This window comes from Sminthopsis crassicaudata, chromosome 2 (genome assembly GCF_048593235.1).
Source record: "Sminthopsis crassicaudata isolate SCR6 chromosome 2, ASM4859323v1, whole genome shotgun sequence".
Classification (NCBI taxonomy): domain Eukaryota; kingdom Metazoa; phylum Chordata; class Mammalia; order Dasyuromorphia; family Dasyuridae; genus Sminthopsis; species Sminthopsis crassicaudata.
In genome coordinates, this window is record NC_133618.1 from 673,122,122 (window position 1) to 673,145,178 (window position 23,057).

The following is a 23,057-nucleotide window of genomic DNA, read 5'->3' on the forward strand; positions in this document are numbered from 1 at the left end:
GATTTTTTGTTTGGTATTGATGTACCCCAAGAAATTTACTATGAAATAATTAATATGATAAAGAATATCCTGTAAAAATGGTATTGGTGGTCAAATGACCTTCCCTTTTCTTAAAGTTGGTTTGAACTTATTTTCTCTTCTATACCATGGCTCTTAAAGGGAGAGTGGTTCTATTTTCTTCATTTAAATATACTGAAAGAAATAAAAAACATCTTTCTCATCTATTATTTGTCGATTCTGATTCCTATCAATTTGCTGTGTTTATAGTGATGAGGTCCTATGTAATGTCCTGGTTAGCTTTCTGGAGGTCTTGGGACCAACCTTGATTTCAGCTGAGTAATCACCATAATAGGCAGGTGATAAAGTCCAAAAGTCTTTATTGTCTCCTTCACATTCTAGCCTGGAACTTGGCTAGCTTTCTGGAGGCTCTTCAGAGGGACCTTGGTCTCAGTGGGGAGATCACTCAGGAGATCTCAGGAGGGCAGGCCAGGCACCAAGGTAGTGTGAGGTGGAATGAATGTCTCTCCTCCAGTCCTTATTGGCTCTTATATACTCTACTATAATTACATCATCATAGGTGTCAATCTTGTAGAACTATATTAAGTACTAAGTACAGGTACTGAATTAGAGAACTCTTAATCACCATGCTAAACTAGATAACCATTGTATTATCAATTCCTCTGAGTTAATGCCTTGTTTCAAGTATGTTTCTCCAGAGTTCCTCCTCCAGAGATTACAGTCCTTGGTAACTAGGTGGGTGTTAACAAAGAATGTCTGAAGCACTGATAGGATTATAATACTGAATACTGCTGAAGGAAGCTGGAAGGGCACTAGATGAGGTCCTTTCAATTTTAAGTGAGTCTTTTGTTTTTAAATAAGTCTTTTGTTCTAATGGACTTTCCATTACAATCCCTCCTCAGATAGGGCCTCTAGAAGTGCGACCTTTACTTATCTAATCAGAAAGCCAAGTCAGGATACCAAATTCTCAAGATTGTATTTTTCCCCATTAAAAAAAAAAGAAATCTACTTATGGTATAGCTGTTTACTAACTCCTTTTCAGGATTAAGCCCACTATGAAGTATCTTCCCTCAAAGCATCTTCCCATTAATAACATCTTCCTCCTGATTAATTGTAAGTTCCACTAGGAGCTTATCTTTCTCCTTTTCGATTCATATAGTAAATAGCAAAACTTTGTAACCAGTGTGGATATCTTTGTTGCTCCATGTTGCAAACTTTTACATGTTTTATATAATATTCTCTTTTTTTATTAGGATCACTCTTTTTTAAATAAAGATTTTTATTTTCAAAACATATGCATAGTTTTAACAACATATTGCAAAAACTTGTGTTCCAAATTTTTTTTCTCCTTCCCTTTGATGTAATGTGATTTTTCTGGTCCCCTGACCTTGGAGGGCTTCTGTTCTAATGGATCAGTGGTCCTGGATCTTCTGGCTTTGAAATCTGCCTCAAGAAACTACCCAATCTGTCTGATTCTGAGCACTCCTTAGCCAGATAGCTTCTGGCCTCAGGAAACTGCCACAGATCAAACTCCTGAGACAATAGTGAATAAGACCACCCTTAATTCATCTGGAGATTACTCCCTAGCCCTAGACTGGGCTGTAGAATTAATATGCCAATGATAGACTCCCTAGTCCTTGAGTCATAGAATCAGCATATTTATGGTACAAGCTGGATAAAATGACTCTCCTTGGTTCTCTTTCAATTCTCTTACAATTTAGTCCACTTAGTAATAATCACATCATTTTCAATAAAATCCTGCCCTTTGACTAACAAATGGATTCAAATCTACAAGTTCTTTAGAGACACTGTTGTGCCACAGTTCTCTTTTAATGTCCTGACCCAGTTTCCCTAATTGTCCTATTCAGTTACTCTGCCTGAGGTTATAACCATTCCCTCTTAATGTTTGATAGAATAAAGGTCTTATATCTTAGACCTTAGGCTATACTTATTCCCTCTTAATATTTGATGGGATAAAGGTCTTTATCCATTTCAGACATCATTAGAATATCAGGAGCTTCTCCAGTACTTCCCTCTATTATGCCTGCCTCCATTAGGTCATCCCCATCCAGGTACCTCCCCCATTATATCATTGTTCTTATTATCCTATAAAAGAATCTTGTTATGGGACATTCAGGGCTGGATTCTTCAAAAGGATAGTCTCCTTCATCCCTGGGACCAAACCTTGGATCCATTTGGTCCCAGTAAATCTCTCCATTTAATAAATTTTATATTGAATACTCTCTAATCTCTATCTTGCTCAGTTTCCCTGGCATTACATTTTGGAGACCCCAGCGAGATGTTAGAAAATGAACAGGATTAGAGATAAGAGACTTTCTGGTCTCTTCCTTGGGCCTCAGGGTGGCTGTGGATCTGAATTCTTGGCCTTGAGAGGCTGGGCCCCCCTGGACTTGTTTTTTTCCAGAGCCTCCGGGAAATAGAGCAGTTTCCAGCTACGACAGCCTGATGGTAGACACCCCCATTTGGGCCACAGGAGAGTAATTCTGTCTGGGTACCTTTTAGGGTACCATCTGGTTAAGTCTTAAGACCTGTTCTGTTCTGTCTGTATAAGACCTGTTCAGTTATATATGCTAACATCTGGATTCCCAGAATTATTTAATGCTGATGGGCACAAATTTTGGGAGTAGAGTCTTCTGGATGTAGGAGACCCTACCTTGATGTCTAAGACACATCTGTGTGCCAGTTGGCACAACTCTGGGCATTCCAGAGTATAAATCTTTTTTTAAGACACCATCTAGCTAAAAAAAAAAAAAAAAATGTCTCTGGATTATGGGAGGGAAGACTGGAGCCAACAACTTCCCTCAGGGCTATTCTTTATAGATAGCCCTGGTCTGTATTAAATGTTTTGACTGCACAGTCTATGTGTGTTCTGTGTGGTTTGTTTGTTTTGTTAGTTTAAGATCTCTGTTAAGTTTAAGAACAATGATCAAATTTGGGAATTGGTTGCAACTGTACTTAGTATAATTCTGTTAGATTTAGTTATCTTTAAGTATAAGATCCTAAAAGAACAATAATAGCCTGTTAACTTTCCTGAAAGGGGTCATGTGCCTCTAATTAGGTAAAATTTGTAGCAAAAAGGATACAATTTTTCTGAAGGCTCCATCTGTGGCCAAATTGAAGCTTAGGAGAAGTCCATTGGGAATAATGGCCACATGGGGCCAGAGGGAGAGAAAGAAAAACTATGCTCTTTCATTATTTGAAATATGAAAGGAAAAGCAGTTTTATATTACCGGGAATTTAAAACTGTATTTTGGTTCAGAGTTTGTTACCTGTGTCATAACATTGTAAGTTATGCTTTATATCCAGCTCTGCTGGACATGTGGCTTTTATGGAATCTTGCCCCCCTCCCCCCACCACTGATTTCTGCTACTTTAAAGGTTGGGTGGGATAGAGATCTTTTGAATTACCCAAATTTTTAGGTTTTCTTAAACTGATTAATCTCCAAACCTCCAGAACATAAAGTTTAGCAGTTCTATAAGCTTTGATTATCTTAATTTATTTCAATAGTTGCAAAGTAATCAATGAGGAATTGTCATAGGAAAAAAATGATCTTGCATGGATTTTTCCTCTTGTTTCTCATATCTGAATCTATAGAGGGATAGTGTGGATCCCTGGCTGGGTTATAAGACTCTTTAGTCCAGTAAAAGGACCTTGCTGACGGTGTCTGGTTTGGCTCCCCATCCCCTAATAAGGGTTCTAGGCCTTCCTGAAATGTCAGGAGATGTGACAATCTGTGTTGTAATTAAAGCAGAGTAATACTAAGTGGCAAAGAGACATTTACACACAATAACAAGTTGTTTATGTGGTCCTGCATATATGGAATATAGTGCAGTGTGCCATAGTTATGTAAGGCTAAGGCTTAGGGAGAATTTGGAATAAACACTTGTTTGACCATCCATGTGAATTCCACCCCTTTACTTCTCTCCTAAGATCAAGTACTTGGACTGGTGCTGAGATTCTATAGTGAGCTAGTCCAGACATTACATAAATCTCCTGCTAAAAGCCTAAAGTGGAAGATACTTCCACTTACTGGGACAACTACTTCAAGTCTGAAACTTCATCAATCTTTCCTAGCATTCTATATTCTTTGGTTATAGCCTTTTAGAAGTTTTCTGGCTGACTGCATTTTCTCTTTTAGAAATCTTTCAAGGTAACAGAATTTGCAAACCAACAAGATCAGAATGCACTGCCACAGAACACAACAAGTCCATATGAACATTTGGGGAAGCTTCTCCAATTTTGTGCATCTTGCCTTTCTTTGGGGCTAATTCAATTCTGCTTTCTTCATAGAGCACAGCACCTTCTCTGATAAGGACACGGCATACTGGGTGGTTCTGTGCCAAGTCGATTTTAAAGTTCTTAAGAGATATCTTGAGAGTATTTTTGTTTTGTTTTGTTTGTTTGTTTGTTTTGGTTTTTTTCTGACTACCTAGTAAGTGCTTGCCCTGTGTGAGTTCTACATACAATTATAAAATGGTGTCAGGTATGTTCAGAGAAGACTAGTACATTTTATAAATACGCAAAACTGGATAAAATAAGACAGAAAAAGCACACACAATTTTTAAATTGTAATTTAAAATCTTTACTTTGGGCAAATTTTGAGATCCATTTGGATTCTTATTATTTTAACATAATTTGAATCACTCTTTCCACTCTTGAATGTAATATATGTCTGTTTCCAGGCCAATAAGAATTTTCCTAAGGCAGTGTCAATTTATGACATGCTATTTCCCTGGTGTCATGCCAAAAGACATTTTTCCAAGGAGAAATACCATATAGTAACTCATAATTTTTCTCTACCCTGGGAGGAAAAACTAATATTAAACCACCCCATTCCCTGGGACAAATCAGATATAATTCTCTACTTCCCCAATTCCTGGGTCAAATCTGAAATCCTAGAAAAACTAAATCCAGCCTAAATTTAAACAACCTAAGAGCAAACAATATAAACCAGAATCACCCCAATTCTTGAAGCAACCAAATTTAACCCTAAACTTTGCCAATTTAGGTGGAAACCTAAAATTTCTAGGGGAAAAAAGCCCCCAAATCCTTTCTCTCTTAGGAGAGAACCCCTCATGTGGAAGCATTAAAATCCAAACTTCAATCTCCTCAATCTCTGGGGCAAACCTGAACTCTAAACCATCCCATTCCTTGGGAAAAATCTAAAACTCAATACAAACCTGAAAAAAAGCCAAAACTTCCCCAACCCCTGGAGCACTGCAAAAAATAAAAATAAAACCCTAAACCTTTCCTAACTGCATAAGAAAAAGGAAACAAGAGCTTGTTGCTCCTTTATTTTTATGACAATTGGCTCTTCATGACCTCATTTGGGATTTCCAAATCCAGTGATACTGGAGTGATTTGCTATTTCTTTCATTTTGCAGTTGACCCCATTTGGTATTTCCAAATCCAGAGATACTAAAGTAATTTGCTATTTCCTTCATTTTGCAGATGAGGAAATTGGAGCAAGTAGAATTGAGTGACTTAACCATGGTTAAGAGTCATACAGCTAGTGTCTGCAGCCAGATTTGGGCTAAGGAAGATGAACCCTCTTGACTTCACATCTGGTATTCTATCCATTGTGCCATTTGATTACCCATTGGGATTATTTTACCCAAGACTAATTCGAGATTCCTTTTGTGGGTGAAAGGGTAGAAGTTTTATTCCAGGAGACTAGGCCAAAGAGATGGTAAAAAAGAGATAAAGAATATGCCAAAGAGTACAAAATATACGTCCAACCTGCTTTCCACTTGGCCTTGGTCTAGTCTTAGGGAGAAAAGGCATGATGAAGGGTATACACAGAACAGCTAACAAATAACTTTTTTTCAAAGCATTATTGCTCCATTTCTCTTGATTAATGTCGCACCTTCTTGTGTCTGAAGCCCAGAAATGAGTTTCCATCCTCCACTGGTGTGTTCATGTGACCTCCTCCTGGAATATTTAAAGTGTCTGGTCTGACAGTTATCCCTCAGTAATCACTGAGGTTGTTCAAGTCAGATGAACTTTAGGCAAGTGGATTCCCCATATTTGGGGATGCACTGACTAATATAGCCTCTTTTTTATCTCTTGGCTTCAGGACCTCAATTCTATCCTTTGGGATATTCCACTCAAAGAAGTGGAATCTTCCTTTTTAAAGTCTTCCTAACATCTTCCATTTTCAAATCATCAGAGGCTTCCAAGGACCTGCCAAGGAGATTTAAGCTGGAATTTCTACTCTCTACAGCACAGGAGTTTGATTAAGGTAAGCTCCCAAATACCATGAAACATTGTCAGGACATTTTGTTCCTTGAGGTAGTCCAGTAAAATTGCAATGATTGTTCCAAAATTGTATGACATCACTATGATATTCAGAAAAATAAATCTCCAGAATATGAGGTTAAATAAGATCAAAAAGATTAAAATTATGAATTGGAGATAAACAAGTGACCAAGAGGAGGAATGGCTGGTTTTGGAATTAGAGGATATGTGTTCAAATCCCATTTCTAGTATTAACTATGTGATCTTGGACAAGCCACTTATTTTTCATCAACCTCATTTTTCTAATTTCTAGAGCTGTGGTCCTAAGATCCCATGACATGACTCTCTGAGACTTAATATTCTCAGACCAATCACTTGATTTCTCTAGTTCCCATCTATATAAAATATAGTGGCTACAGTGATTCCATTCAGCAAACAATGATTGAAGGGAGACAAGAGGGCTGAACTTGGAAATCTGGGGCTCATATGCATAAAGAATTAAATCAGTGGGAGCCAGTAAGGTCAAAAGGAGAATAAGTATGTAGTGAGAGGAGAAAAAGGCCAAGGATTGTCCTTGGGGAACACCCACAGCTTTTTGTCCAGATTATCCTTCCCCAACCCACCTCCTCTTCCAAACTTCTCTTGCTGTCTCTAAGGCCCCCTCATCCTGCTTGAACTTCAGCAAGAGCCTCAATTTCCCATTTTCCTTTATTCCATATAGCCAAGAACCTGCCAGACCTTGTCATTTCAACCTTTACTGTCCCTTCTTTCCAGTCACAGTTAGCCCTTTGTTAAGCTTGCTACCTAGGTTATTGCAACAGCTTCCTGATTGTCCCCTCTGCCTCAAGCCCTTCCCCATAGCAGGATACCCTGTAGAGTCCTGCCTAAATGTTGAGGACCTCAAATCTGGGGAAGCATACTTGAAACAAGGATGTTAACTGAGTGGGATTGATGAGATGATATACTATGTATATACTATGATTACTGAGTTAACACCTTGTTGTAAGTATCCTTGTTTCAGGTATACTTCTCCAGAGTTCTGACTCCCCACACCTAAGTAATTTCTGTTAAATATAGACCATGTTCAACCAATTGCCTTAGGAAAAAGAAAAACTCTTTTGTTTAGCACTGAATGCTCAACCCAGTCTGGCAGAAAGATAGCTTCTTTTTTAAAAATTCTAAATGTCTATTAAGCACCCCAATTCCTCTCCCTTCACTTAGTGCAGATGTACACAAACACACACACACACACACACACACACATACACACACACACACCCCCTGTGTCCAGTCAAAGTGGACTTCTTTCTGTTCTTCACTCATAGCATACTCTCTGACCTGTGTTGGTGCCTTTGAACTGATATAGCCCCCCCCCCCCCTTTTCCAACTCCTTCCCTCCTTATGTCAGTTCTCACAATGTCGCTCCTTTAAGATGCAGCACAAACATCAGCTTTTGCTTAAAGCTTTTCTTGCCCTCCCTCAAATTAATAGTGCCCTGCATCCCAAATTACTTTGGATTGATCTATATCTATATATGTGTTGTTGATTTTTGTCCTCAGGATTTCTTGCCAAAGCAGAAAAGATGGCTATTTACATTCAATCTGAGCCAATCATGACCCAAGCAAAGATCAAATGGGGCTTGGCCTGGGACCCATTGGTGGCCTCTTAGAATCAGATCGGTTTTGGTTTAAATCCTCATCCTTAAGAAAGAAATCTAGGCAGTAAACTCCAAGATTTCTTGGAAAGGTTCAGAGGTGCAAAAGAGAAAAAAAATGCTGTTAAGAGCATCTTTAGATAAGGATATGACACCCTATCTGGATAGAGGGAGAGAAAGAGGGAATCAGAGAAGGAGGAAGAGAGGGAACATTTCTTCTCTCCTTCCTTCCCTCCCTTGCTTCCTCCTTCCTTCCTTCCTTCCTTCCTTGCACCCAAACAAGTCCTAATGGGTACTAACTGAAAGGATATTGGGGAAAATAGCTTGGTGTGTCATCTGCCTTAGGTGCTTAAAGCCAAATTTGAGGAAGTAGAATTACTACAACTGGAATCAAATGACAAGTGTGAATCCTATTTTCAGTCATTTAGTATCCCTGTGATCTTGAGAAAATCTTTTTGTCTCTTTAGGCCTCAGTCTCCACATCTATATACTGGGGAGGTTGAAAGAGAAGATTTTGAAGGTCAATTCTATATCTAAGTATACAGTCCTCGGTACATATTCTGGTTTTCTGTTATTGATTTGATATTTTCAACCTATGATTCTAAGACCATTGACCTTGTCAGAGTTCATAGGGTGCTACTAATTCTCATGTTGCAGGTGGAAGCAAAATGTGGAGACTTGTCATAGCAGCATTTCTGAGCCAGGTACTGGGAACAGAATGTATTTTCCACCTCCACACACTTGCAAATCCGGAAGTTGCATTGAATGTTGTAAGTTTTATTCTTAATAGGAAAAATAACCCTCAATTCATTGTTATATTTAAGATCCTAAGTGTTTAAAACTTTTAAGGGTTGGAACAAAAATACAGTAGAAAATTCACATGATTATTTAGCAAATGAGATAATAAAATTGTAACCATAAAAATGTATGTGTTTTTTTTTTTTCCTCACCAGAGTCAGGTCATTCATCATTGGGGATACCCAGTTGAAGAGTATTATGTTGAGACTGAAGACTCATACATACTTACCCTTATAAGAATTCCCCATGGAAGAATGGGCAATGATATGGCAGGTATTTGTCAAGTCAAAAGGATACAGGCTTGAAGTAAAGGGATATGGATTTGAATCCCACCTGGGTTGTTTACAACTATCTTGGTAAATCACTGTCCCCTCTTTCCAATGGGAGAGTCTTATTACTAACATGCTGAAGGTCTCTTCCTCTTCTAACAATCTCCAATACAGAATCAAGAGTTTTTTTTGGCTGAAGGTCTTGTCTTCCATTTAGTGAACCTGGGTCTGGAGAAGGATTTGGAAGTCAACCAAAGAATGGAAAAGGATTAGAAACCTCATTTTTCTGAGCCAGATTTATCAGTGTCTAGTGCATAGAGACAATGAGATTCAAGGAAATGAACAGTGAGTGGCTACCCAAAGTATAGGGCAAGTTGATTTCCCAGGTCCTCCTGGGTACTCTTGCTAAGAGTGACTGACAAATATTTTATGTTGGCAATAGGAGGTTCTTGTCCACAGGTCTTTGGGAGCATGTCTAATATTTCTTTGATAGTTTGGAGCTCCCAGAACAGAGCCAGCCAGCTGATGCAACACTCAGCAGATATCCATTAAGACACAGCTTACAATTGAATTTGTACAAGTTGAGTAACTCATTTCGCTGTAACTCATTTCTCCTGGGTTTATTGTAGTTCTTCTTCCTTGAGTTTGTCATTTCCCTGAAGACTGTGGTCTTTGCCTAATTGGAGGCTCTTCCAGATAGAACTCTGTCCAATGACTAACAGAAATCGATAGCCCTGCTAGTGAATCACAGAACCACAGTTCTAGTCTCAGCTCTACTATAACAAGTTGGGTAGCTTTAAATGAGTTCCTCTGTGGCTTGTTCTCCTTGACTATAAAATGGAGCAGCTAGGGGGTACAGGAGCTCTATGGACCTGAGTTGATTCTGCCTCAGATAGTTATATTTTGTGATTCTGAGCAAATCATTTAAACTCTTCTAATTTACTCCTCAATAAAATATTACAGAATATTATGAAAATCACATTAGGTAAAGCATACAACAAATTGCTATTTTATTATTGTTTACATTAAGCTTGTCTCAAAAGTACCTTCCAAATCTACATGTCTCGATATGGCTAGAATTTTAGAGGAAAATCTCCTTGGTAATTTCAATCACTTAAGAATGTAGCACTGTCTACCTGAGCTTAGTGATTTCTGTATGCCTGTTTCTGAGTAGCTGAATACAATCCAACAGGCTTTGTTCATATGGGAACATCAGATTGGATGTTCTAAGACTGAGGGGAACCATCCTGTCCTCCTGACATTAAGTCTGCAAATTCATAGCTCAGGAAATATACTTTTAAACAAAATATCAACCTCCCCTCACCAATGACCCAACTCTCAGGTTTTATAATCTGTGCCCACAGATCTAAAGCCCACAGGTCCAAGGAGAAATCTTCAATGTCAAGATAGTCAAAATGTGTTTGTGAGTACTCACGAGATTTCCCTTTCAGCTCAGCGGCCAGTGGTGTTTTTGCAGCACGGTTTGTTGGCAACATCTATCACCTGGGTCTCCAACCTTCCCAACAACAGCCTCGGCTTCATTCTAGCAGATGCAGGTTTTGACGTGTGGATGGGAAACTCTCGGGGAAGTACCTATTCCCTGAAACATGCCTTTTTGTCCATAAAATCTAAAGAATACTGGGCTTTCAGGTAGGGAAAATGCAAATATGGCTTTCTTGTGCCTCTGAGATTTCACTTAAACAATATTAAGGAATTTAATTTTATCTTTCAATTTCATTCAGTGATAATTCTTTGAAAGTTTTGGCTGGTAAAATCATCCAATCTTGATGATGTTCTACTCTGGTGTTTGCTTTTCTGTAACATTTTGGCTTTACTTCTAGACCAATGGTCTCAAACTCACAAAGCAACAGCTCCCTGCAGCTAACATATTGACTTAGAAAATCACAAGTTAACATTGTCTATGCTCCATTGTATTTTTATTTATCTTAATAAGCATTTCCCAATGACATAGTCATCTGGTTCTGGCTACTTTGGGGAGTTTTTCTAGCATAAGCCTGATACATCTGGTAGGCCACCAGAGATAGAGATATTTGAAGAATTTCATTTTTTATTCACACAACAAGACAAGAAAGAGATGTGGTTGGTCACATGTTGATATCATAGTCCTGATATAAATATGACTTTGTGGTTGTTGCTTTTCTTTTGGCAGTTTTGATGAAATGGCTCGATATGACCTTTCAGCCTCAATTGACTACGTTGTGAAAAAAACTGGGCAGAAGATATATTATGTGGGCCATTCGCAGGGCACCCTTACTGGTATGGTCAGAGTGACTGGAGTCTGAGAATTTCCACCTTGACCTTCCTTCTTGAAATTCAAAGTTTTTAATGGCAAGAATGAGTATCATACCTGTAACTGGGTACTGATTGTGAGCCTGAAGGAGAGAAGTGGGAGGAGGGTGGAAATTGCAGACAACAAGAGGAGCCATAGGCCACAATCTTCATGTTGTTCTCCTGTATGCTATGAGTGTTGTGCAGTTATATGCAGTTGTGTTATGTTTCCCCATTGGAGGACAGGATCATCCCAAGGGTCTGTCCCAGTGCTTGGTTCATACAAAGCACTGAAGAAATGCCTCTTGATTGATTAGTGACATTCTTTAGATTGAGTCATTTGGTTGTAAGTGACCATAACTTTATGTTTATGTGATTCATAACTCCCTGTGTCTTCTACAAGAATAGTTTTTCTGTGTCAAATTATTTACTGAAATTTTACATCAGTCTGGAAAACAAGGTGGCAGAAATCAAGCTTCGAGGAACAGCTTATATCCCACTTCACAACACATTCTGATCAGATATGTGTGATCTTAATATTAAAGATAAGAATATGAAAAAATTAAAAGAAATATAGCACATTCCTCTCAGATTCATGAGGAGGAAATGTGCTCTTAACCAAACAAGGAATAGAGGAAATCTGAAAAAATCAATTTGATAACTTTGATTATATGAAACTAAAAAACCTTTGCACAGATAAGATTAATACATCAAAGATAAAAAGAGAAATGATTGGATTGAGAAAAAAAATCTTTATATTAAATTTCTCTGATAAAAGTTAGGTATCCAAGATATAGAAACAAATATACATACACATGTATATATACATACACATATACATATATACACACATATACTATTCCCCTATAGATAAATGATCAAAGAATATGAATGGACAGTTATGAAAAGAATCACAAAGTATTCAAATATCACATTAAAAAATGTCCCAAAAATGTAAATAAAAAAGTACAAATTGGCAAAGATTTCAAAAAAAAAAAATCACAAGATCTACATAGGCAATATCTATAGAATCTCTCTGATTTGCCAGTCTAGTGACCTTGAGGTAAAATTTAAAAGATTTGGATGAGCCATTAGAACACTGTCAGTGATAGGATTCATTTCAATCGAGGAGAGTGAATTCAAAAGTTTTCCACCCCAACCCCCAAAATGGTCAACTCTTTGTGCGTTGAGAAACTAGGTGGTGCAGTAGATAGAGCACCATTCTTGGAGTCAGAAAGATCTGAGTCAAAATCCAGTCTCTGACATTTACTAGATTATGCAGTCCTGGGAAAATCACTTAACTGTATTGCCTCAGTTTCCTTATCTGTAAAATGAGCTGGAGACAGAAATGAAAAAACCACTAGTACTTTTGCCAAGAAAATCTCAAATAGGGTCATAGAGGTATGATTGAAAGAACTCAACAACAGCACCTTCCTGACTCAGAACTTTATCTACTGTACCACCTAGTTGCTCCCACTTCTATTCATTTAATATTTTATTTTTAAAATACCCCAGGGGCAGCTAGGTGGCGCAGTGGATAGAGCACCAGCCTTGAATTCAGGAGAACCTGAGTTCAAATCTGGTCTCAGACACTTAATACTTCCTAGCTGTGTGACCCTGGGCAAGTCACTTAACCCCAGCCTCAGGGAAAAAAAAAAATACCCCAAAGTTATTTTAAAAATATGACTGCTATTTCAATTAGTGTTGACTGAATTGACAAGATTTTTGTTTGTGTAGGTATGAACAAAGATCCAGGGAGGAGAGAGAGAGAGAGAGAGAGAGAGAGAGAGAGAGAGAGAGAGAGAGAGAGAGAGAGAGAGAGAGAGAGAGAGAGAGAGAGAGATTTCTGCTCATTTATTAGATGGTGGTCCAGGGTAGCTGGTCCTAGCTAACCTCTGTGGTCCACCTTAGAGAATTCTTTTAGTCTGTGATTCTTCCATTGCTACAGGTTCAGTGAGGAAGATTTCTATGCTTACTGTCACTCCCTCATGGTTGCAGGTTCACAGTTTCTCAGGGTCCTGCCTTCAGAAGGAGGTCTTCTAGTCTAAACAAGTATCCTTTTGTCTTTCAGGTTTCATAGCATTCTCCACCTTTCCCAAGGTGGCTCAGAAAGTCAAAACGTTTTTTGCTTTGGCTCCAGTCTTTTATGTTCGACATATCAAAAGCATCCCATTACGGATTATTTTTCATCTGCGTCAGCCATTGTTTAAGGTATGTGATTTTTTTTTTTTTAAATCAAATTGGAAGTGAATAGGAGATCAGTGGAAAAGTAGAGCATGGGTAGTGGTGAAAATTATGTGGCATTCAGAATAAATGAATGCTAAAATAGCTCCACAGGAAATCCGTTTACCTAGAAATGGGGAAGAAGACATTCTTTTTCTCTGTAAGGCTCCAGATTTATTCTACTGTCTCAGTAAGAAAAGAAATCTCAAAATCAGGGGCAACTTTAGGGTTAACCCTGTCTGATTCTTACCCATAGCCTAGTTCTGAGACTCTATACTTAAATTATTTTTGACAAGTCATTCTCTCTTTTTGGAATTTGATTTCCTGATCTGTAAAATGGGAATATTGAACTAGAACAATCTCTTAGGACCAGATGGGGGCAAGAACTAAATATTGAGTCATTTTGTTGAATTAGGAATTTTAATTCTTTCTCTCTTAACTTAAGCAAATTATAAATAGCCAATTTTTAGCTATAGTTGTCCCTGATGTCTGAACTGTACTCCATCTTCACATCTACCTCTTAAAATTCTGAATTTCCTACAAAGTTGACCTCATACTGTACTGCTAATATGAAACAATCCCTGGTTCCCTCAGGTTTTAGGGGATCCTCCCCCTCCCATTTGACAGATAAAAAAACTGAAGGAAACAGGATTAAGTGACTTGACCAGGGCTACCCAACTAGTAAGTATCTGAGACAGGATTTAAACTTAGATTTTTTTGACTTTAGACCTAGCACCTAGATATCTCCCAAATTGAATGTAGCCCAAAGGAAATGAGATGTCCAAATGACACCATTCAAATATTGAAAAGCCATGTGATCATATTATGTAAACATGAGTTAAAGGAAAGAGATTATCTTGGAGAAGAGAATTGGGATGCTGGATAAGCATGATTGTTAAGAACTATGCCTAAGTGTGAAGGGGCAGGGCAATTCTCCAAAAGCCCCCACATCTGTGAATCATAACACCCCTGAAGGAATTGCAAATCAGCCTTTACTGATGCAGATGCTGCTTGTGGATTGGGAATGAAATAAATTGGTGGCAAGAAGGAAGAGGAGGGAGATCAAACAATGCAACAGTCTCAGTCTGCTTGTATCATTATTATCCTCTCACATGAAGGGATCTATTTCTCTGGTCAGAATTAGATCCCCAGCAGTCACTGGCAGGTTGCTCCCATAACAAATGGCACCCAAATAGAGACACAAGACACAAAGAAGCAGCAATGAGCTGTTCATGAGTAGGATACTCCTAGAAGAGTTCCTTTGATGACCCATGGGGAAGGAAAGGGAAAAGAGTCCCAGTAAGACTTTTTCAATCAAGGTAGTTAAAATAAGCCAACACATCCAAGGGCTGAGCCAGGAGACTGACTAGAGACCTATGAAAAATGCCTACTCTGACTACAATCTTACTTCTCCATTTGTCAGAAATTTTGACTCCATTACATCTCATAAGATTCCACACCTGCTGTAGTGTCTCACCCTGCAACCATCCAGAGGAAGAGGATGGAAAAGACTTTGACTGTGATGTTTGCATTCCTTAGCATGCGGACTTAGATAATTGGAAAGAAAATTAGATTTATTCTTCTTGGCACCATGAGGCAAATTTTAAATTGGTAGCAGGAGCAGCAGGGTGCAGTGGAGAAATAATAGCAACTTGATGACAGTAAAAATACTAGATTTTGTATCATGCAATCCAGTTTGCAAAGATTCTTACCTATCTATCCATCCATCCATCTATCTATCATCAGTCTGTCTATCTAGCTATCCATCCATCCATCCATCCATCTATTTAACTATCTGTCTGTTTGTCCAGCTACGTATCGAAATAAAATCTCTGATCCTCACAACAATCCAGAGAGAAAAGGTGAAATTGTTGTCCTCATTGTGCACATGAGGAAACTGACACAAAGGAATGATAAAAGAACAAGGAATGGTTAAAAACTGACCCAGATGAACCCAGAAGTTAAAGAAAGTTAAAGCTAGTGAGGATCTGAGGTGGAATTCAAATGTAGATTTTCCTGATTCTAAATCCAGTTTTCCATCCACTGCATCACCAATATACTATAAGGACAGACCACAAATTGGATTAAATTCTGCCTTAGTCACTCAATAGCTCTGACTCTGGTCACTTAACCTTTTTTATTTGCCTAAGAATCTTCTTCTGTAATATCAGGACAATAAAAGCACTGATCTCTCATGGTTATTGCGAAGCTCAAATGAGATAGTATTTGTAAAGTCCTTAGCATAGTGCCTGGCATAGAGTAAATGATTTCTTTCTTTTTTTCTTCTTTTTGGATTTTATCCTCTTATGTTTTTTTGGAATAATAGCCTTTTATTTTTCAAAATACATGCAAAAATAGTTTTCAATATTCACTCTTGAAAAACAATATGTTCCAAATTTTTCTCCCTCCCTCCTCTCCCCCTTCCCTAGTTAGTAAGTAATCTAAGATAGTTTAAACATGCACAGTTCTTCACTACATATTTCCACATTTATCATGCTGCACAAGAAAGATCAGAGTAGATGATGCTCATTCCTTTGTTAATATCTCCCATACTTAAAGTCTTCAAGTGGTCTGCTTATCCACTTTTGAGGGACATTATCAGGAGCTTTTTGATCCCTCTTAATTCCTACCCTACTCTCATGGATCTCATGGCCATAATGATTATGGTCCTCCACATTATGTCTCCTACCATACAAGCAAGAATGGCAGGCAAGAGGCATGAGGGTATCACATGATGATGGGGCTGGGGAACTGCTGTTTGTTGCCATGTGCTGTTCCCATTTCAGTGGCTGCCATATTTATATCTGTTTTGTTTCTGTTTTTTCCCCACAGTTTTTAATGGGTGAAAAGGACTTTCTGCCTGAGACTCCCCTCAATAAAATTTTGGCCACTACAGTATGTGACAATGAAATAATTGGTGTTGCCTGTGGTAAAGTCATCTTCAGTCTGACTGGGTTTGATCCAAAGAACTTAAACATGGTATGAGTGTTTTCTTTTCCTGTACTCAAATATTAGTGCCATGTCATAATTAGCACAAAAGTGATGCTAAACTATTTGGTTTTTCTTTTTTAAAATTTTAACTAGTCAAGGACCCCAATATTACCTGTTCTCTAGATTACAGATGACATCTCCAGAAACTTTTTTCTCTTAAATGGATAAACCCAGAGTGGTTCAAAAGACTTTCTTTTCAATCTGAGTTTTCTCAGTCTATGCCTCATATCTTCAAAAACCAAACAATTTATATAGTGCTCTAAGGTTTGTAAAGTACTTTACAATTTTATTTATTTATTTATCTATTCACCTATTATTTATTTATTTAATTAATTTATTCTTTTAGTTTTTATTTAATTATTTATTATTTGTTTAATTATTTTTATTTAATTTAATTATTTTTTTATTTAAATTATTTATTTATTATTTAATTTTATTTAATTTATTTTTACTTTATTGTATTCAATCATTTACTTATTAATTATTTAATTTATTGTTTTATTATTTTATTTATTTAATTATTATTTATTTTTTAATCATTAATTTAATTTATTATTATTATTATTATTTTTTTTTTTTTTGCTGAGGCAATTGGGTTTAAGTGACTTGTCCAGGGTCACACAGCTAGAAAGTGTTAAATGTTTGAGGCCAGTTTTGAACTCAGGTCCTCCTGGTGCTCTATCCACTGTGCCACCTAGCTTCCCCATCTCATTTAATTATTGCAATTTACCTTGATAGACAAGTATTATTATTATCCTCATTTTAAAGATACAGAAACTGAGACTAAGAGAGGTCAAGTGTCTCACTTAAGACCAAATAGCTAATTAGTATGTATGGTAGGACTTGAATCTAGATCTTCCTGACTCCAAATGTCATACTTTATATGTATATACATGTATGTATATATCTATATCTATCTAATATTAGCAAGAGTATTGGATATATACATGAATCTACCAAACAATTCCTAATTATCGTCACCTGTTTTTATTTTTTAAGTGTATGCTCTTGGGCATCTTTTTTGTACATGCATCCTCCAGAAAATCAAGATACTCTATAGGGTAGTACTCACATCATGAGCCCCCACCACTATGTATATTTTACTAACCCTCCAGAGGATCTATGTGTTCAAACAAAAGGCAGTGCTGTAAGTATAGTGACAAGACAAGCTTCTCTTGGTGCACACTCTGTTAGAGTTTTTCATACCACCAGTAGTGAAGGCACATAGAGAAAAGGAAACCTGTGAGCCACATGGAAAATATACATATAAAGAAAACATAGTAAAGGCATAATTATATGTGAAAAAACACATAACAAGAATTCATATGGCTAGAACATAAGAAAAGAGAGTGTGTGTGAAGATATTGTCTACTGTGGAACATCATATAGGAAAGACAGTCTGTTCCCTTCTACTGCTTTCAATAAATAAGGATGTTATTTGCAAACATTTTAGAATATATATATATATATATAGGTATATGTGTTGATCATAATTGGTCATTTCTTCATGCCCCCTCTTTTGTGATCTGCATTTGTTGTCTTCCTTTTCTCCTTCTTCCCTCAGTATCTCCAAAAATCTTTTTTTTTCTCTTTTTTTAAAATTAATTTTTATAATTATAACATTTTTTTGACAGTACATATGCATAGGTAATTTTTTTTTACATTATCCCTTGTACTCCCTCTGTTCCAAAATTTTCCCCTCCTTCCCTCCACCCCCTCCCCTAGATGGCAGGCAGTCCCATACATATTAAATATTTTATAGTATATCCTAGGTACAATATATATGTGCAGAACCGAATTTTGTTGTTGTTGTTGTTGCAAAGGAAGGATTGTATTCGCAAGGTAAAAATAATCTGGGAAGACAAAACAAAACAAAACAAAAAAACAATGCTCACAGTTTACACTCATTTCCCAGTGTTCCTTTTCTGGATGTAGCTGATTCTGTCTGTCATTGATCAATTGGAATTGGATTAGCTCTTCTCTATGTTGAAGATATCCACTTCCATCAGAATACATCCTCATACAATATCATTGTTGAAGTGTATAATGATCCCTTAGTTCTGCTCGTTTCACTCAACATCAGTTGATGTAAGTTTCTCCAAGCCTCTCTGTATTCCTCCTGTTGGTCATTTCTTACAGAACAATAATATTCCATAACCTTCATATACCATAATTTACTCAACCATTCTTCAATTGATGGACATCCATTCATTTTCCATTTTCTAGCTGCTACAAAAAGAGCTGCCACAAACATTTTGGCACATACAGGTCCCTTTCCCTTCTTTAGTATTTCCTTGGGATATAAGCCCACTAGTAGCACTGCTGGGTCAAAGGGTATGCACATTTTGATAACTTTTTGGGCATAATTCCAGATTGCTCTCCAGAATGGTTGGATTCTTTCACAACTCCACCAACAATGCATCAGTGTCCCAGTTTTCCCACAGCCCCTCCAACATTCATCATTATTTGTTCCTGTCATCTTAGCCAATCTGACAGGTGTGTAATGATATCTCAGAGTTGTCTTAATTTGCATTTCTCTGATCAATAGTGATTTGGAACACTCTTTCATATGAGTGGAAATAGTTTTAATTTCATCCTCTGAAAATTGTCTGTTCATATCCTTTGACCATTTATCAATTGGAGAATGGCTTGATTTCTTATAAATTAAAGTTAATTCTCTGTATATTTTGGAGATGAGGCCTTTATCAGAACCTTTAACTGTAAAAATGTTTTCCCAATTTGTTACTTCCCTTCTAATCTTGTTTGCATTAGTTTTGTTTGTGCAGAAACTTTTTAATTTAGTATAATCAAAATTTTCTATTTTGTGATCAATAATGGTCTCTAGTTCTCCCTTGGACACAAACTCCTTCCCCCTCCACAAGTCTGAGAGGTAAACCATCCCATGTTCCTCCAATTTATTTATGATTTCATTCTTTATGCCTAAATCTTGGACCCATTTTGATCTTATCTTGGTATATGGCGTTAAGTGTGGGTCCATGCCTAGTTTCTGCCATATCTCCAAAAATCTTTAATTCCTTCTCATACTTTTTGGTGTGTAATAGAAATAATAGTCTAATCTATTTGCCTTTCTTTTCTTTTCTTGAAGGATATTTCTTCTTGCACAGGAAACACGTTTTCTTGATTTCATGGATTGCTGTGGCCATAGGATTAATGACTAAATGGTTGATCAAATGGCTTCTCTATCCTTAGCCAGATTGGTCCTCAGAAAGAAGCCCAGATTCTTGCTAGGATTGGTCCTGAGACCTTTCTAGCATACCAGAATCTATCCAACATTGAGCTCTCCTGGCTAAGAATGCAAGATCGTGTTGTCATGAGCCCTGAGAAGTAGACTTTGTAGAAAAATAAGTTACTTTTTCTTTCTTCCTAGAGTCGAATTGATGTATTTGTGTCACATTTCCCAGCGGGAACATCTGCCCAAAATATACTGCACTACTTACAGGTACCATATTTTTTTCAATGATTGTAGAGAAGAGTTCAAGATCTTAGTCCTTACTTCTATCCTCTCCTTGAAAAACGTTTACAAAGTGTGGGAAAATAACCGCATCATCCAATCTTGGGTCCAACAAATGTCTAGTGTGCTTTATTGGAGTCCTCAGCCTTAAACAGATGGCTCCCAGTGAAAGCCCTATGTCTTTGGTCCTTTGTACTTAGTGCCAGCTCCCTCCTGGTCTTTTCTGTGTAGGCAAATAAATTTGTTGTGACTTGCTTTTCTTGGACTTACATCTTTTATATCAATGGGGTATTTCAAATTTTCGTCATACCTCATCTATTGATGACCTAAACTTCAAAGGGTTCTCAGGAAAGGAACAAAAAGGCAGCAGCTTTCTGAGGGAGCTTCAACCTTCAGGCACACTGCCTTGTGTATTCTCAGTGCCCCAGGGAAGCCCTAAAAGACTTAAGGATTCCCACTACCACCATCATTTCCCTAATCTACTCTAGGGCATATAGTGTCTTGAGAAAAATCAAGAGATATTTTCTTTTTTCTGTTTCTATTTTCATTTTAGGGAGAATAGTAATATGTGTTTTTTTTTTTTTTCATTTTGCCAGATTTGACAACATCGATTTTTAAACTATTCAACTCAAGGATGAACACTTTCTGATTCCTATGTTTGTTTCTCTTTTTTGTCTCAATGTTAGGGTTTTTATGAAAGTCTACCAATACTACCAGCTTTTGACTGGGGGAGTGCCAAAGAGAACTTAGCTCATTATAATCAGGTAATTTGGCTTTTTTTGGAGCTTTTCTTCTTTTTTGTAAAGAGGTAACTAATGAAGAAAATCAGGAAGCTTGATTTCAGCCTCTGACTCTAGGCACTAACTGGTTCTGTGATCATGATTTGGCATCTCATTGCCTCAACTTTATCATCTAAAGTATGATGCAGTTGGTTCAGATCAAAGATTTTTAACTATCTGTTATGTCATGGACTCCTTGACAAGTTTGGGGAAGCTATTGGGTGCCTTCTCAGAAGTTCCCTTTTCTGAAAATGTCTTTCCTACATGACTTCCTAAGTCTGAATCCCTCCCTGGAATATTAGTTCCATTTGTCTTGTCTCTTTGTACACAGTTGTTTTGTCTTTTCCAGTAAGTTTTTGCCTTTAGTTGAATCCCAGCATGTAGTACAGTACTGAGCATATTGACTATTTTTGACTGAAAAATATAAGATAAGATGCTTAGGTTTAAAAGGGAGATTAATTGTATTGAAACACAATAATCAAAATATTAGTTTAAAAAATATTTCCAGACCCCCCCAGATTAAAAGATAAGTTACAAAATAGCCTCGTTATCAGCATTTTTTAAGGTATAAGTATCTATCTTGTTCATGGACATGGTGTGAAAACTTGGCCCAATATCTGACATCCTCCTCCCTCCTCCCAAAAAGATAACTTATTCCTCTGGAATATGGGACAAATCCTATCCTTATTTTGATTTTTTTTTTTTTTTGAGGGGGGAGATGGAGAATGTGTTTAATATAGATAAAGGAAGAAAGGAGAAGAGGGAGAGAGAGAAGGAAAAAAATAAAAGAGACAGACAGACAAAGACCATGTCATCAGGAAGATGATATGATGACATGAAAGTGAATTGAATTTAAGTGAGGGTGGCTGTTCAAGGTCACCTGTCTCACCTATCTTACTTTCCTCTCCAGAGTTATCTGGGTCCAGTGGCCAGATATAGATTAGGATGACTGGAGATGATTGTATTTGCAATGGGAGATCTTGGCCTTTTGCAGCTCAGGTCTTCAATGAATATATATAAATCAGTTTTATCAACATATCACACATAGTATATTAAATATGTAAATATGTATTACATATGAATATATATATATATAAAATCCTCCCTTATACTTTGTTTGAATAATGATTACTTACCAAGAAATAATGTATTCCTCTGACTCCCATTATATTGGAACTCTTCTTTAAAATAATAATAACAGTAACAATAATAACAATAAAGTTAAACCAAACCATCTGGTATAGTTGTTTGGTTCTAACAGTCTCATTTAACAGAAAGGAAGTAGATAAAGTACTTTTAAAAATCATATAAAGAATTAGCTGTTCCCCCAAAGTGATAAGACTTTGAATTTTGTCTCTCTGGGAAGACTCTTGTTCTCTTTTGTCTACATGCAGACAATTCCTCCCAAGTACAACGTCTCAAAGATGAAAGTGCCAACTGCACTGTGGAATGGTCTAAAGGATTTGTTGGCCGATCCAGAAGATGTCTCTGATTTAATTCCCCAAATCCACAGCAAAATTTACCACAAGACTCTGCCTGACTACAATCATTTGGATTTTTTGTTTGGTATTAATGCACCCCAAGAAATTTACTATGAAATAATCAAGATGATAAAGAATACCCTGTAAAGATGGTATTGGTGGTCAAATGACTTTCCCTTTTCTTAAAGTTGGTTTGAACTTACTTTTTCTTCTATACCATGGCTCTTAAAGGGATAGTGGGACTATTTTCTTCATTTAAATATACTGAAAGAAATAAAAACATCTTTCTCATCTATTATTTGTCGATTCTGATTCCTATCAATTTGCTGTGTTTATAGTGATGAGGTCCTATGTAATGTCCTGGTTAGCTTTCTGGAGGTCTTGGGACCAACTTTGATTTCAGCTGAGTAATCACCATAAGAATAGCCAGGTGATAAAGTCCAAAAGTCTTTATTGTCTCCTTCACATTCTAGCCTGGAACTTGGCTAGCTTTCTGGAGGCTCTTCAGAGGGACCTTGGTCTCAGTGGGGAGATCACTCAGGAGATCTCAGGAGGGCAGGCCAGCCACCAAGGTAGTGTGAGGTGGAATGAATGTCTCTCCTCCAGTCCTTGTTGGCTCTTATATACTCTACTATAATTACATCATCATAGGTGTCAATCTTGTAGAACTATATTAAGTACTAAGTACAGGTACTGAATTAGAGAACTCTTAATCACCATGCTAAACTAGATAACCATTGTATTATCAATTCCTCTGAGTTAATGCCTTGTTTCAAGTATGTTTCTCCAGAGTTCCTCCTCCAGAGATTACAGTCCTTGGTAACT

General features: G+C 37.2%; 1 protein-coding gene across 1 annotated transcript; it reads left to right on the forward strand.

Moving 5' to 3' along the window:
* The first annotated feature begins 8,982 nt into the window (after window positions 1-8,982).
* Window positions 8,983-22,469, forward strand: LOC141553035 (gastric triacylglycerol lipase-like). Its single transcript, XM_074284885.1, has 8 exons — window positions 8,983-9,001; window positions 10,449-10,647; window positions 11,168-11,274; window positions 13,358-13,497; window positions 16,342-16,488; window positions 19,889-19,960; window positions 20,659-20,736; window positions 22,146-22,469. Exons 1-8 carry the CDS (start codon window positions 8,983-8,985, stop codon window positions 22,377-22,379), a joined length of 996 nt encoding a protein of 331 aa, XP_074140986.1. The 3' UTR covers window positions 22,380-22,469.
* Window positions 22,470-23,057: the final 588 nt, after the last annotated feature.